Here is a 16474-nt window from a genome sequence, read left to right on the forward strand (position 1 = left end):
ATTTGTCAAGTCCGGTACGAGGAGTCTCTCTGTGACAGCAATTCCCAGTTCTATGATTAATCTTGACAAGGAGTTGATTGAAAGATTTGAGAAGTTGTTCGATAGTGTGAACATGGTGGAAAGTGGAGAGGGTTCTAGCAACACGGAAGTGCAATTTGTCGGGCCAAAAACAAAGCTTAATAATTGGAAGGCTACTCCTCTCCCTACTCGGAAGGAGTCTTGGTAGTTCGCTTTGATTTTACTTTAAGTTTGTACGGATTATTCTGGGGTTGTAATCCAGATTTCATTTTTTCAGTTTGTTTGAGTGTGCAAACCTTGCTATCTTTTATCAATCAATGAAATACAATTTCCCTTTCTTCATCATTCCTGATGGTTTTCCTTTTGTTTTGTTTTCTTTTCTATACAATTCTTTTTTCACTGGCTCTAATGACATGGCGTGCATAAGGAATCCTCAACCCAGTCTTAAAAATCAATCTGATTCCGAAATGTTAGTTCAAGAAGTAGATTGTGCTTACGAATCAGAATATGATGATGAAGCCTTCGAAGAGATTAGTAAGGAGTTAATTCACTTCGAAGAAAAATCCAAACATAATTTGAATGACACAGAAGCCGTCAATTTAGGGGACACAGACAATGTCCGAGAGACTAAAATAAGTGTCCACCTCGAGCCAAAAATCCGGGAGGAGTTAATCAAAGCACTCATCGAGTACAAAGATGTTTTTGCATGGTCATATGATGACATGCCGGGTTTAAGCACTGATTTAGTGGTCCACAGATTGCCCACTGATCCAGTATTCCCCCCCCCCGTCAAGCAAAAGTTGAGGAAATTCAAAATTGATATGAGTGTGAAGATTAAAGAAGAAGTTACCAAACAGTTGGACGCAAAGGTTATTCGGGTCACCCGATATCCTGTTTGGTTGGCTAATGTCGTGCCCATACCGAAGAAGGATGGCAAGATCAGAGTATGCGTTGATTACCGCAATCTCAACAAAGCAAGTCTGAAGGATAACTTCCCACTACCCAATATCCACATTTTGATCGATAATTGTGCCAAGCGCGAGATTGGATCTTTTGTGGATTGTTATGTCGGGTATCATCAGATTCTAATGGATAAAGAAGATGCAGAAAAGATGGTGTTCATCATGCCATGGGGAACTTATTGCTACCGGGTAATGCCATTTGGTTTGAAGAATGCTGGGGCAACTTATATGAGGGCGATGACTACTGTATTTCATGATATGATACACAAGGAGATTGAGGTATACGTAGATGATGTGATCATAAAATCAAAGCATCAGGCCGACCACGTCGAGGATTTGAGGAAATTCTTCCAGAGGCTTCGCAGGTACAACCTCAAGCTTAACCCCGCCAAGTGTGCATTTGGTGTTCCATCTGGAAAGCTGTTAGGATTCATAGTCAGTCGGCGACGCATCGAGTTGGACCTATCAAAGATCAAAGCCATACAAGTTTTGCCCCCTCCGAGGAATAAGATTGAAGTGATGAGTCTGTTAGGAAGGCTGAACTACATCAGCAGGTTTATTGCTCAACTCACGACAACTTGTGAGCCTATGTTCAAGTTGCTGAGGAAGGACGTTGCGATCAAGTGGACTGATGAGTGTCAAGAAGCGTTTGATAAGATAAAAGGTTACTTGACAAACCTACATGTGTTGGTTCCGCCAGAACTAGGGAGACCTTTGATTCTTTACTTGACAGTCTAGGAAAATTCATTTGGTTGTGTACTGGGGCAGCATGACGTCACCGGTAGGAAAGAACAAGCCATCTATTATCTTAGAAAAAAGTTCACAGCTTATGAGGTTAAGTACACTCACCTGGAAAGGACATGTTGCGCCCTAACTTGGGTGGAACAGAAATTGAAACATTATTTGTCATCCTACACTACCTACCTCATTTCGCGTTTGTATCCATTGAAGTATATCTTTCAAAAGCCTATGCCGACAGGAAGACTTGCAAAATGGCAGATTTTGCTCATAGAGTTTGACATAATCTATATGACTCGGACTGCGATGAAAGCCCAAGAATTGGCCAATCATTTGGCCGAGAACCCGGTTGATGAAGAATATGAGCCACTGAGGACTTGTTTTCCTGATGAAGAGGTGATGCGTATTGATGAACTAGAACAGGCCGAAAAACCAGGTTGGAAACTTTTCTTTGATGGGGCTGCTAACATGAAAGGAGTCAGAATAGGAGCTGTGCTTATTTCTGAAACAGGGCATCACTATCCTGTTACGGCTCAGCTTCGGTTTTATTGCACCAACAATATGGCTGAATATGAGACATGCATTTTGGGTTTGAAGCTAGCTGCAGACATGAATGTCCGGGAAGTTCTGGTCTTGGGAGACTCATATCTTCTAGTGCATCAAATTCAAGGAGAATGGGAAACGCGAGATCTGAAGCTCATACCATACCGACAATGCTTGCATGACCTTTGTCAACGGTTTAGATCAGTGGAGTTCAAGCATATTCCAAGGGTCCATAATGAGGTCGCCGATGCTTTGGCTACCCTAGCGTCAATGCTGCACCATCTGGACAAAGCCTATGTCGCTCCTTTGCACATTTAAGTACGAGATCAGCATGCTTACTGCAACATGATTGAAGAAGAATTTGATGGCGAACCGTGGTTCCATGATATCAAGGAATACATCAGAATGGAGATATACCCAGTGCAAGCCACGGGGGATCAAAAGAGAATAATTCGACGGTTGGCAAGCAGATTTTTCTTGAGTGGAGGAGTTTTGTATAAAAGAACACCAGACCTAGGATTGTTAAGATGCATAGATGCTAGACAAGCTACGTCTGTCATGTTCGAAGTACATTCAGGAGTCTGCGGACAACATATGAGCGGATATGTGTTGGCAAAGAAAATTCTCCGAGCAGGTTATTATTGGCTCACCATGGAGCGAGATTGTATTAGTTTTGTGCGCAAATGTCATCAGTGCCAGATACACGGAGATTTGATTCATTCTTCGCCATCGGAATTACACACAATGTTAGTGCCATGGACCTTCGTCGCTTGGGGCATGGATATCATTGGACCAATTGAGTCAGCAGCATCCAACGGGCATAGGTTCATTCTGGTAGCGATTGATTATTTCACCAAATGGGTTGAGGCCAAAACTTTCAAGTCTGTAACCAAGAAAGCAGTGGTCGATTTTGTTCACTCAAATATCATCTATCGATTTGGAATCCCAAAGGTGATCATCACAGATAACGGTGCTAATCTTAACAGTAAATTGATGGAAGAGGTATGCCAACAATTTAAGATTACACATCGCAATTCTACCCCATATCGTCCAAAGGCGAATGGATCAGTTGAGGCCGCCAACAAAAACATAAAGAAGATACTTCGGAAAATGGTAGAAAATTCTAGGCAGTGGCATGAAAAATTACCATTTGCGTTGTTGGGTTATCGCACTATTGTTCGTACTTCCGTAGGGGCAACTTCTTATTTGTTGGTATATGGAACTGAAGCAGTGACACCTGCGGAAGTTGAAATCCCGTCCCTTTGGATTGTCACTGAGGCTGAAATCGATGATAATGAGTGGGTCAAGACCCGTTTGGAGAAGTTGAATTTGATTGATAAAAAAAGATTAGCAGCAGTGTGTCATGGCCAGTTGTATCAAAAGATAATGGCGACAGCATACAACAAAAAGGTACGTCCCAGGAATTTTGAAGTGGGCCAGCAGGTGCTGAAACGTATCCTTCCACACCAGGCTGAAGCGAAAGGCAAGTTCGCCCCAAATTGGCAAGGTCCATTCGTTGTGACCAGAGTATTGTCCAATGGTGCTTTATGTTTAACGGATATCGAAGGAAAATGCATAGACAGGGCTATCAATTTTGATGCAGTAAAAAGATATTATGTATGATTTCTTTGTTATAACTGTTGAGTGTTTGTATTTGGCATTATTTCGAAAATTTAAATGACGAAGGCAATTTGTTCTACTATCTAAACACTTTACCCTTTGTTCCCCTTTTTGAGCCTTATTTATTTCTTTCATACCCCTCTTTTGGAATCAATAATGAAAAAGAGAGAAAAAGAGAAAAGAAAAGAAGTGAAAAATATAACAACAAGGAAATTCAGGTGTGAACTACGTTTGACCTGATCCCTGTTAAGGGTACGTAAGCAGCTTTACGGCTCGGTCATAGTAAAATAAAAGTCAAAAGATCCCCAAGCAAGAAACTGGGGTAGAGGTTGTTTTGTAATAAGAAATGTGATTCCAAAAGTTGTAATCTTAAACCCATGTCAAATTATTTTGAGCCTTTGATACCCTTTCTTTCTAATCCCATCCAAAAGCCCACATTGCGGTCCAAAGAAAGACCTTCTGATCAGTTTTTGAGAGATGACGAGTCGAGCAAACAGAGGTGATTCATATCAGGGTAATACTCCGGTCAAAGCAAGGAAATCAATAAAAATGAGAGAGTCTTATTGGTGAAAACCTTCACAGGCACCATAAGGCGACAGAAGTTGAGAGAAATAAAATGAGAGAGTTTTATCGGTGAAAACCTTCACATGAACCATAAGGCGATGGGAGTTGACAGAAATGGGAGAGTATTATTAGTGAAAACCCCTTGAAGGGCACTATAAGGCGACAAGGAATTAACAGGGGGCAAACGAGATAAGCTTGATGGAAAGGATCTGTCGAGACGTCAAGCAGAATAAAGATGTTATTTCGGCAAAAGAAGATGGATTGAGAGACCTTTTGAATGCAAAGAAGGGACATCAAAAAGATTGATTGGTGTAAATAGACTGGGTTGATTGATCTAAAAATGCACAACATGACCATTGGGATCGGTTATACCATTCAAATAAGTCATTTTCTCTTCAAACAATCGTTCAGAAAGATTTTTCTTGATCTATCTTTCGAAGTCATCATTTTTCATTTCTTTTTGGTCAATAGTAGTTTGTTTTAAGAAGGATTTTCAAAGCCAACTACCAGTTGCCAACACGGTGCAAGGTAAATGGGGGTAAGACATGCGAGGATAATGTGATGGGATGAGAAAGACGTCATTGTAAGACCAAATAATGGATTGGTCTAAGTTTCGGGGACAGTATGGAGCAAAGGTGGAAAACAACAGTTGAGAGGTTGATGAATATAGATTTATCACGAAGGTCGGAAGTTATCAGCCAAGTTTTAAGATGGTCGAACAACACGGAGCATGGAGAAGAGCCAAAGGGAAAACCGTCCCTAGCAGGAGCATCCCCACGTTTTAAACTAACAAATTCTCTTTGATTTTAAGCAGGGACAGGAAATGTTATTGAGGACAGAAAGACAGGCCACAAGAATGAGCATCAAACTGGGGCAGAAAATTTTCTTTCATTTTGGAAATTTTCTGGAAGTTAGGTACCTACTTGGGGAAGAAGGAAGATAACAAAAGTTTGGAGAAAAGTGGCACCCCCAGCAGTTTTCGGAAGAAGGCAAAACAAGTTTTAAAGAAAGCAATTTCGGGAGAAAGATAATACAAGTCTTAAGGGAAATAGTCTTTGAAGGAGGAAAATAGCATATTTTTTGAATGAAACACCGGAGTTATCCCCGGCAGTTTCAGAGGAATGAAACACTAGTGTTGGGGAAGCAGTTCTGAAAGAAGAAAATTCAAGTTAGAAATGGTTCAGGAGGTAGGAAGGAACAATGGCAATAGAACGCATTTTTAAGTCATAATAGAAGTCAGGAGCCCGCCTGGATAATGGAGGTATTATATTTAAATTGTTTATTGAAGTCAGGAGACCGCCTGGAGAATGGAGGTATTATATTTTAAGAAGTTGTAGTTGTAGTCAGGAGCCTTCCTGGAGAATGGAGGTATTATATTTAAGTTGTTTATTGAAGTCAGGAGCCCGCCTGGAGAATGGAGGTGTTATATTTTGTTGAAGTCAGGAGCCCGCCTGGATAATGGAGGTATTATGTTTTTAATAAGTTGTTGAAGTCAGGAGCCCGCCTGGAGAATGGAGGTTTTTATCCTTTAAGTTGTAGTAGAGGTCAGGAGCCCGCATGGAGAATGGAGGTTGTTATCCTTTAAGTTGTAGTAGAGGTCAGGAGCCCGCATGGAGAATGAAGGTGATATATTTTTAAGAAGTTGTTGAAGTCAGGAGCCCGCCTGGAGAATGGAGGTTGTTATCCTTTAAGTTGTAGTTGAGGTCAGTAGCCCGCCTGGAGAATGGAGGTTGTTATATTTTTAAGAAGTTGTTGAAGTCAGGAGCCCGCCTGGAGAATGGAGGTATTATCTTTTTAAGTCATAATAGAAGTCAGGAGCCCGCCTGGAGAATGGAGGTGTTATATTTTGTTGAAGTCAGGAGCCCGCATGGAGAATGGAGGTATTATCTTTAAATTGTTTATTGAAGTCAGGGACCCGCATTGAGAATGGAGGTATTATCTTTTTAAGTCGTAGTAGAAGTCAGGAGCCCATCCGGAGAGCGGAAGGTTACAACAAAAATCCCCAGCATAAACTCAAGTGCAAAAGTCAAAAGAGAGGCAACAATGGTCAAAGAAAGATAATTCGTGCTACGAAGGAAAAATAATTCGAAGCTCACAAAAAGGAAATAAGCAGTTCCAATTCGGCAATCAAGAGAAGACTACGAGTCAAGACAGAAAGAAAGAAACATCAGAGGAAACACCAGTCACCAAGACGTCAAAGAAACAAGAGACACAAGAGCACGACTGAAGATCTAGATAAGATTTTGTAATTCATAGACTATAGTTTAATCTAGCTTCTTGTTTTCTTTTAGCATGGTGTAATAAAGATGTTAGTAAGTAGCGGCAGCAACAGCAACAGCAGTAACAGTAAAACCACAAATCTGTGGTAGTCCCAGCTACCAAAACTTCCCGAACTACATTGACCCGATTCCCTTTTGGCCAGGGATATGTAGGAAACCTTTGAAGCAGAGGTTCAGTCAAATCTTTCAAAAATGCTTCACACGGAGTAGCCGAACGGGCAAAAATTGCTCATATCCGCTCACTTTATCTTTGCACGGAAACTCTTCGTGTTTCTGGACAAAGAGGGGCAGCTGTGAGCACGTGATTTTTTCCCTACGAGAACTACTCCCAAAAATTCAAAATAAAATAGTTTTGTGTTGTTTGTGATTTATTTGTATTTTTGTCTGTGCATGTTTATTTCTACTATAATTAAGAAAAAATACAAAAATATTTGTTGCATGTGTATTTAGGATTTAATTTTACAATTAGGAATTAATTAAACAATATTTGGATTTGCGAGAATGAAAATCACAAAAAATATGTACTTGGCATTTTTTTGGCGTTTAATGTCAAGTTGTGTGGTTTTATTTTAATTGGTATTTAATTGTGTGTGATGATTGTTATTAGGAATTAATTAGTATTTTTAATTAGGTTTATAATTTAATTTAGAATTTTTAGTTTTATTAATTAGGAAATAGAAGAAAAAAGAAGAAAAAGAAACAAAATGGAAACCGGATTGGGCCAAATTGGCCCCAGCCCAGTTCTTACCCAAAAAAAAAAATCATCCCAATACCCGCCCCAATCCAGTCCGTCTCCAGATATATCCAAAAGACGTTGTATCTGGCGAATAGATCCAAGTCATTGATTTGTTTTGATCGAACGGTCCAGATCACCCCTCCCATAACTCATTTTTGACCCATTCCCTCTACCCGGTCTAACCCGATCCCCTCACAAAATCAAACGACGTCGTTTCTCATTAGTGAAGTAATCCAGGCCGTTGATCGTGAATGATCCAACGGCCAAGATCAAATCCCCACCCCACTATATATTCCTAAAACCTCACCCCACACCCCCTAAGCCATACCCCCCTCGCCTTCGTCTCTAACCTAGAGACAGGCCCAACACCCTCCGCCTTCAACCACCGCCCTCCGCCCACCGAAAATCACCTCACAACGGTTCCGGTAGTCCAAACAGCCCCAAAATTACACCACAGCCTCCCCATGACGTCCTCTTTCCAAATCCTGAATCAGTCTTCTTCGAATCAGTACCATACGCTTCGAATCTTCAATCGAAGATCAGTCCCAAAACCCTAGTTCATCCGTTTGACCCCAAAGTTACACCACTGAACCACCTAGCTACCCTTGTCCCAAATCCCACCCCAGTTCTGTCCGAATCTTGTTAAAGCCTTTCGAATTTCAAATCAAAGGCAAACCCTAAAAGAACCAAACTTCAGACTGTGTACGAAGTTAAAAATTTGAGGTTTTAACCGAATTTTGTCGAGTGTTCTCTGTCGAGAACACTCGATTAAGGTCCGTTTTGTCTTCAAAATTTCAAGACGAAGTGTCAACTGAAACGGATTAAGTTTGGTCTGAAATTTTGAGGTATTTCTTTTGTTTTCCTTTTTCTTTTGTTGTTGTTTTATTTTGACTGATTAAATCGTCATTTTTGTCAAGTAGTTTTTCCCCCTTCTCCATCAGACCATTTACATAGTCCAGTTTTCTTCTGTAAATTAATAACATATGCTATAAATAGTTTCGTCGATTAATTCATTCTTGTTTGTAGACCAGTAGTTTTGTCAAATGGTTTGATGTCGAGTGTTGTATGTACTGATCCTTAGACACTTAGCTTCAGGGCTCATTATCAATATACTGATAGTGATCCTGCATTTTGTACAGATTTGACTTAGAAGTGTGTTAGCTTAATCCCTGTATCAACGTGATTTTGATTCAGTTTCAGCTTCAGCTTTAATAATTCTGTTGGGTTCTGTGTGTTGTTAATATGATTTAAATTCAGTCCATTTGTTCCAATTTCAGCTTTAGTCATTCAGTTGTTAGGCATTTGATAGGTTGGATTGGTTATAGCTGAGGTGTTTAGAGTTTAAATTCAGTTCATTTAGATAATCAAATTAGGAATCAATGTAGTTAATTGTTAAGTGGATTGGTTATAGATGATGGGTAGTAATCATACGGGGTTTAGGGGTAATTTGGGAATTGAAAACTTGAAGAAATGGGTAGTCTGAGTGTTTTGTCCACTAAGCACTAGTGTACCATTAAAATAAGGCATTTGTTTAATAATTAGTGGGGAACAAAACATAATGGTATAGGGAGGCTTAAAAGGAATTGATTAAAATATGTTGCACATCCCTGCTTGAACTTTAAATAAAGGAAAGACAAGGGTTAATAAAAACAAAATAAAAAAAGTATACTCTAGTGGAGCTCTAAAGAGTATCATGGGCAGAATTAGTTTCTTAATTCTGCCTAGTGTTCTTACGAGCTGGCAGGGTCAGTGTTTGGGTATAAATGGAGGGACTTAGGACAGAGTTAGGGGATCAGACCTTAAGGAAAAGAGTTGAGAGAGCTTTTACTGTTTCATTACCTTAATTAACTTGTCAAAATCTCAGCCAGTAGTCCAGCTCCCTGAGAATCCTAAACAGTTTTAAAATTCTCTGCTTCAAGTTTCAAAGATCACTTTTGAGAGTCTTTAATCAGTTAGAGAGGGTCTTGAAAATCAGTTTCTAAAGCTTAAAGACTGGAGAGCTTGGTCAGTCTTTGAACAATATTCTGAGGAGTTCAGAGAGTTTTTGAGAGTTCTTTTGAAAGGCAGTCAGTTTTGGAACTAATTTCGAAAGCTTAAAGTCAGTTTCTGAGAGTTTAAAAGATCAGTTTTGTAGTAGAATCTTGGCTTGACTCAAGCTCGGTTGAGTCTATTTGTGGCTGTTTGGAACTTCAAATTGCTGCTGTGAACTGCTGTTGTATTGCTGCTCGTATTACTGCTGCTGCTGATCTTTCTTCTACTTTATTTCTATTCCAATTCCAGGTACACAGCTTGACTTCAATAATGGTGAAGCTGAAATGTAAAGGATGAACTTGTAATTGAAGCTTGAAGATTTTAATTTAATTCAATTTCTAATTTGTATATTTGAACATTTTTGTTTGTTAAAGATGTTTAGACTCTTGTTTATAGTTGCGTTGGCTGAACTGAACTGGGTTATGCAATAACTGGATTATAGGCTATTATAGCTTAGTTTTCTTGGATTAGTTTTCCCAGTAAATCACCAATTGTAGTTAATTCCTTGTTAGCTGATTCTTGCACCTGTTGAGTACTGGTTGTAGCCAAATTCATGGTACAGAGTAGTTTATGACTAGTCATAGTTAATTTCGTGTTAAAGACCTTAGTGAATCCGTTTAGCTTAGTATAAGATAAAACCTGGAGTGGCTGTTTTGTTTCATTCTCAACAGGTAATTTAAATATGACCAGGCTGTATAGGGATTGTAGTAGACTGCCAAAATTTCCCTGGATGGTTTACTACGGCTGTATAGTGTGACTTGATGTCAGTAGTTCTTTTAGAACCTTAGTTAAAAGACCTACCTTGAATGTTTAATTTCAATAGTTATAAAATAGGCTTGAATGGTTTTTAGTCTCAATGTGTCTTTCAGCAGTTCTATTAGGAAATCGTGAATCATTAAAGTGGTTAGTGTTAGTTTATTTTTTTCATGACAGTTCTTAAGCATTGATTCGTTTCAATAATTGTAAAAACAAGTTCAAATAGCTCCGGATTTCATATAGTTCACTTTCGTATCCCAATAGTTTAAAATACCAAGTTATTCGAGTACTAGTTCAGTACTGATAATGTAAATAAAGTATTGTTTGGGTCTGGGCCAGATTCGTGTTGCGATGTTCCTGTCCAGGCTCGAACCCCGGTCTCGTTGGGCTGCAAAACGTCCTTGTAGGCCCAATGCTGGAGGCAACCTTTCTCATAGTAAGGTTGTTGACGTATTGATTAATTAGGGCCTTTTCTTTATTTTTTAGAGACAAACTAAAAAATAGCAAATCATAGTCGCTTTCAGGTTTGCCTTTTAAATAATAAATGAGACGAGCCTCGCCAAACAAAAATACATAAATTCTGGGACCCTTAATAAATGGTTAAAATGAAACATTTAGAATTCGGGATGGGTCGTTTAGTGAATTTTATTGCTCTCCCCAAAGATAATAACGCGCTAGTCATTTTAGACGCGCTTTTAATAATTTACTTTCTTAAACTCGGGTGCACATTTATGTGACCCAAATCCAAATCTCAACGGAGTCGAAATGTGTGAATAACCACGGGTACATTGATGTGACGTGGTTCGAGATGTGTTTTCACGACGTTGCAATTCTCGTTAAAAAAAATAATAATAAAAGCGGTAAAAAGTTAAAATTTGCACATAGGTTCAACATGTATTAAAATTAGATAAATAAGCCGAATATGACATTTAAGCGACCGTGCTAGAATCACGGAACTCGGGAATACCTAACACCTTCTCCCGGGTTAACAGAATTCCTTATCCGGATTTCTGGTTCGCGGACTGTAATACAGAGTCAATCTTTTCCTCGATTCGGGATTCAACCGATGACTTGGGACACTATAAATCTCCCAAGTGGCGACTCTGAATTAAATAATAAATCCCGTTTTGATTGTCCTTTAATTGGAAAAACTCCCCTACGCCCCTGCGGGCGCAGGTAAAAAGGAGGTGTGACAGGCGCAAATGCTCAAACTCTACGCGCCATGCGTCTCTGAGGCTCTAAGGAACATACTCTCTCAGGAACATATCTGAAAACTGAGTGCAAGTTAGGGAAGCTACCTCATTCGGACTGTCTAACTCATAAGTACGCCACCACTCATAGGCAGCTCCTCGAAGTTGGAAGGTAGGGAAGGAAACCCTGCTCAATCCTGATATACCCATTGTACGGAGGATGCAGTAGCACTCATCTAGAAATCCTAGAGCATCATCTGATGCTAGACCACTGAATACACGAGGCTTGTACCTCTTGAACCTCTCAAGTCTTCGCTGCTCATCCTAGGAAGTTGCTGCCCTATCCTCGGGCTGATCTACGGTTGCAGGCTGTACAAGAATAATCTCTAGGACCTGATCAACATGAACTCACTGCTCAATAGTCCGGGCAGCGGGAGTCTGTGCTCCTTCCCCGGCCTGAGATGTGGCTACAGCAAAAGGAAGCAACCCTGCCTGAGCCAGAGTAGTGTACATGCTCATGAACTGTGCAAGAGTCTCCTAGAGAGCTGGAGTAGCGGTAGCAGTAGGCGTATCAGGTGCCTGGACTTCGGCTGGAACTACTGGTGGCAGCTCGCGTCGGTGCTCTAGTTGCACCACGTGTGCGTCCTCGCCCTTTACCTCGGCCCCGACAACTGACAACTTTAGTAGGGGCGCGGGTGCCTAATCATCTCTGGTAGCATGTGTCCTCACCATCTGTGAGAGATTAGAAGGCAGAAGTTTAGAATTGTGATATCAAAAATCACCCACAACAAGGAAATCAATTGAAGTGGAATTTTTCCTAACAGTTACATAGCCTCTCATAGATAAGAATAGACATCTCCGTACCGATCCGCGAGACTCTAATAAATAGGGTTATGATTCATAACTACTATGAACCTAGAGCTCTGATACAAACTTGTCACAACCCTAGTTCGCCCTCCGTGAACTATCGTGACGACACCTAGTCTCTACGACTAGGTAAGCCTAACAATTGCAGAAAAAGGGAAAACAACAGATAAAACTAATAAAAATTGCGGAATAAACATAATGAAGGTTTAAAATGCCTCTCGGCATATACAAATATAACTCTAAAATTGAATAACTTCCCAAAACTCAGAATCTCATGAAATCAAAAGCTATGGATACTACATTGTGCTCTTACTCCGGAATGTCTAAATAAAATAAATACGGAAGGGCTAAAACTATAAGAGAAAATGGAAAGGGACTCCTCGGTCTGTGGACGCAGCAGATATACCTCAAAGTCTCTGGAGAATCGCCTTGCCTTAGGGGTAGTAGGGTTGAGTCAAAGTACCTGGATCATAACACAAAAAACATGTGCAGGAAAGGGCATGAGTACATCATCGCGATACCCAGTAAGTGTCAAGCCTAACCTCGGTTGATTAGTGACGAGGAAAGTCAGGGCCCCACCGGTCATATAAAATAATATATAAGGAAAAGAAGCAGTTTTAAAGTAACACAAAGTAATAAGAGTAGAAACAACTACAACTAAGACAAAATAATTACAGAAGGCATACAACTCAACACAAAGATAACAATTGGGGATCTCCCAGGATACCATCCTGTAGTCCCCAAATGTAAATATCCAGTGGATCTCCAGAGTATCGTGTCGTAGTCCAACTCATTGTGCGCAAAGATCTACCGAAATCCCGATCCGTAGTCCCAAATGTAAATACCCAGTACTTGGGGAATCTATCGGGTGCAGTCCCGTAGTTCTAATATAAATGTGCAGGGGGATCTACCGGAATACAAATCCGTAGTCCCAAAAAAAACATGCAGGGGGATCTCCCGGGATACCGTCCCGTAGTCCTAAGTAAACACACAGCAGCAACACAAGAATATTCAGTTCAATCCAAATTTCATAACAAGGTAAAAGAGGTACTTCTAACCTAGTATGCTGCACAGAATTCAAATAAAGCAGTTTGAGCAAGTAAAGCAATTAAGTCAATTAGGCATGCTTCCCTAAACAGGGAAATAACACAGAAATAATTACTTAAGGAAAATTGGATTTTCAACAATTAGCACATGTACACACTCGTCACCTCACGTACAAGGCATTTCGTATATCAACAATACCAAATCCTAAGGGGAGTTCCCCCACACAAGGTCAGGCAAGTCACTTACCTCGAACCAGCTCAATCAACTCAATACCATGTTCTTGCCACTAGTATCCGACTCCAAATGGCCCAAATCTATTAAAAATAATTGCATAATGTAAATATAACTTCAAGTAACTGATTTAACTAATTAATTCGAAGCAAATACGCGAATTGAGGAAAATCATCCCAAAAAATCCCCTGGGCCCACGTCTCGGAATCGGGTAAAAGTTACGGATTATGAACTCTTATTCACTCACGAGTCTAGCCATACCAAAATTAACCAAATTCGATGTCAAATTCCCAATCAAACCCCGAAAATTAGGCCTAAAACTTTTCCAAATTTGTTCCCAATTTCTCACCCCAAATATGAAATTAGATGATGAATTCACATTTAGATTAATAGGTTATAAGCAAAAAAAGAGTTAGGAATCATTACCCAATTGATATCTCTAAAACTCCCTCAAAATTTCGCTCAAATTCGAGCTGCCAAACTCTAATTTGGATAAAAAAAGGCTAAACTCTTGATTTTGAAATATTATAATCTGCCCAGGTAAATCCTTCTTCGCAAATGCGGAAGGACCATAGCATTCACGAACCACAACTTCGCTGGGTCCAGAATTCCTTCATCGCGAATGCGATGACCCTATCGCGAACGCGATAGTAACCTTCACCCTTCTATGCTAACGTGGGACCCTCTTTGCGAACGTGTAGGTATACGATCTCATAGCTTCGCAAACGCGGGACCATCATCGCGAATATGAAGCGTTAAGCTTCCACTAGCCCCAGTTCCTCTTCGCGAACATGAGACCCCACTCGCGAACGCAAAGAAGGAAACCAGAACTGGAGGCCTGCTGCATTTTCTGCAATTGTTTATGTCCAAAAATGACCCGTTGAGCATCCGAAACACACCTGAGGTCCCCGGGACCTCAACCAAATATGCCAACCAATCCTAAAACATCATTCAAACTAGTCCCAACCTTTGGAATGCTCAAAACAACATCAAAACACCAAATTAACATTGGATTCAAGCCTAAGAACTCCAAAAACTCTCAAATTACACTTTCGATCAAAAAGTCTATCAAACCTCGTCCGAATGACCTGAAATTCTGCAAGCACATCACATTCAACAGTACAGAGCTACCCCAACTTTCGGAATTCCATTCTGGTCCCGATATCAAAATCTCACTATCGAACCAGAAAGTTCAAAAATTCAACTTTTGGCATTTCAAACCTAAATAAGTTATGGGCCTCCAAAACACAATCCGAACATGCCCCTAAGTCCAAAATCACCCAACGGAGCTAACGGAACCGACATAATTCCATTCCAAAGCCGTATTCACACTGCTCTGTCCAAATTCCTAAAGCTTAAGATCTCTTTTAGGGACTACGTGTCCCAAAACACTCCGAAACTCAAAACAAATCATCCCGGAAAATCAAAATAGCAGAAACAAATACGGGAAAAGCAGTTAATAGGGGATCGGGGCGTTAATTCTTAAAACAACCGGCCGGGTCGTTACAGAAAGCTTAAAGTGATATTTTGTTACTTTAACAATCTATTGTAGTTCAACTTATTCAAAATTTTGATGTCATGACCATTGCATTTTTGTTCGTTCATCTAGAAGTCCTTTTGAAGACTTTTTAAATGGTAATTAATGACTAATTAGATGGGTATGCAAGAAATAATAAGGTGATTTCAGCATATATAAATAATATGTTTGATTAGTTGATTTTAGTTTGACGCATCTGCATATCCCTTATGGAATATTATATACAGAACAATATTGGTAAAAGAAACACTTTCTTTCTTTTCCATTACCTCAATGTTTCATTTTTATTTTTAAATGTTTTACATGCTTATCTAGTTTAATCCATGATATTAATAAATTTTGTGCCTCATGAATTTTGTTGAAAGAAACTGTCGAAAAGATCATTATTGTCCCCATTTTGTTGCTTAGTCTCTGTAGCGAATATCTTTCATGAGGGGACTAGACTCTATTAGTTATTGCAGATTATAGAGTGCATGCTTTAGTTAGCTTGGGTAATTTTATCTAGCCTTCTTTATTTTCCTAAGTTTTAAAATATTTTTGTTAATTAATTTTTTTGCTAAATTTCCAACATGGTTCTTTGATCAATATTCATTAATATTTTTTTCTTAAATTTAGGTTGCTGGTTCTGCAATTTGCATCCTCATCAAGAAGAGACGCACTTTGATAAATTTTATTTGAGAGCGCAGAGCAGAGAAATACACTTTATAAGGTTAATTAATTAATACCTGATATATTTCTATCCAACCATATGATTGTTATGCGAATATTCTCTTGAATATTTCAATAGAATGGAACTATGTTTTCATGTGTAGATTACATGATGATATTTATATGTATAGTTTCTAATTCTACACATTGTTTCTGCGATTAAGAACAGTATTTTAGTACTTTCTACACAGCATTTCGGCATTTCTACATAATAGTTTTGCATTTGCTGCACAATGTAGTTTCTGCATTGCATTTGGGAAATTTCTGCATTTCTGGACAACAATTTTTGCGTTTCTGCATTTTCTGCATTTCTCCCTAGTGTTTCAGCTACTTCTGTATTTCTGCATAGTATTTTTTGCGTTTCTGTATAGGTCTTTTTATTTTCTACATTTTTGCACATTATTTTTATATTTTTGCACAATGTTCTGCATTTTCACATAGCGATCCGGTAATTTCTGCATTTCTGCTGTAATTTTGCAGAATGTTTTAGCACTTTCTACTTTCTACATAGTATTTTTGCATTTCTGCACTTTGTTTCTACATTTTCTGCATTTTTGCACAGCGGTCCTGATATAATTTTTAGTGTGTAAGTAAAAAGAACAACGAGGAATCATCAAAGTCTAAAATATTTATTCCAACTCGCACAA

General features: G+C 39.3%; 1 protein-coding gene across 1 annotated transcript; it reads left to right on the forward strand.

Annotated features, from left to right (window-relative positions):
* The first annotated feature begins 3254 nt into the window (after positions 1-3254).
* On the forward strand, positions 3255-15797 carry LOC138881150 (uncharacterized). The gene is made up of 2 exons (XM_070161354.1): positions 3255-3671; positions 15735-15797. Exons 1-2 carry the CDS (start codon positions 3255-3257, stop codon positions 15795-15797), a joined length of 480 nt encoding a protein of 159 aa, XP_070017455.1.
* The last annotated feature ends 677 nt before the right edge of the window (positions 15798-16474 follow it).

This window comes from Nicotiana sylvestris, chromosome 11 (assembly GCF_000393655.2).
Source record: "Nicotiana sylvestris chromosome 11, ASM39365v2, whole genome shotgun sequence".
NCBI lineage: Eukaryota > Viridiplantae > Streptophyta > Magnoliopsida > Solanales > Solanaceae > Nicotiana > Nicotiana sylvestris.

Bases quoted from the DNA above. Each gene is read 5' to 3' on its own strand.
- LOC138881150 (XM_070161354.1), top strand. From the start codon at position 3,255: ATGGAAGAGGTATGCCAACAATTTAAGATTACACATCGCAATTCTACC. The intron at 3,672-15,734 runs GTACGTCCCAGG...TCTTAAATTTAG, and splicing joins CGACAGCATACAACAAAAAG to GTTGCTGGTTCTGCAATTTG.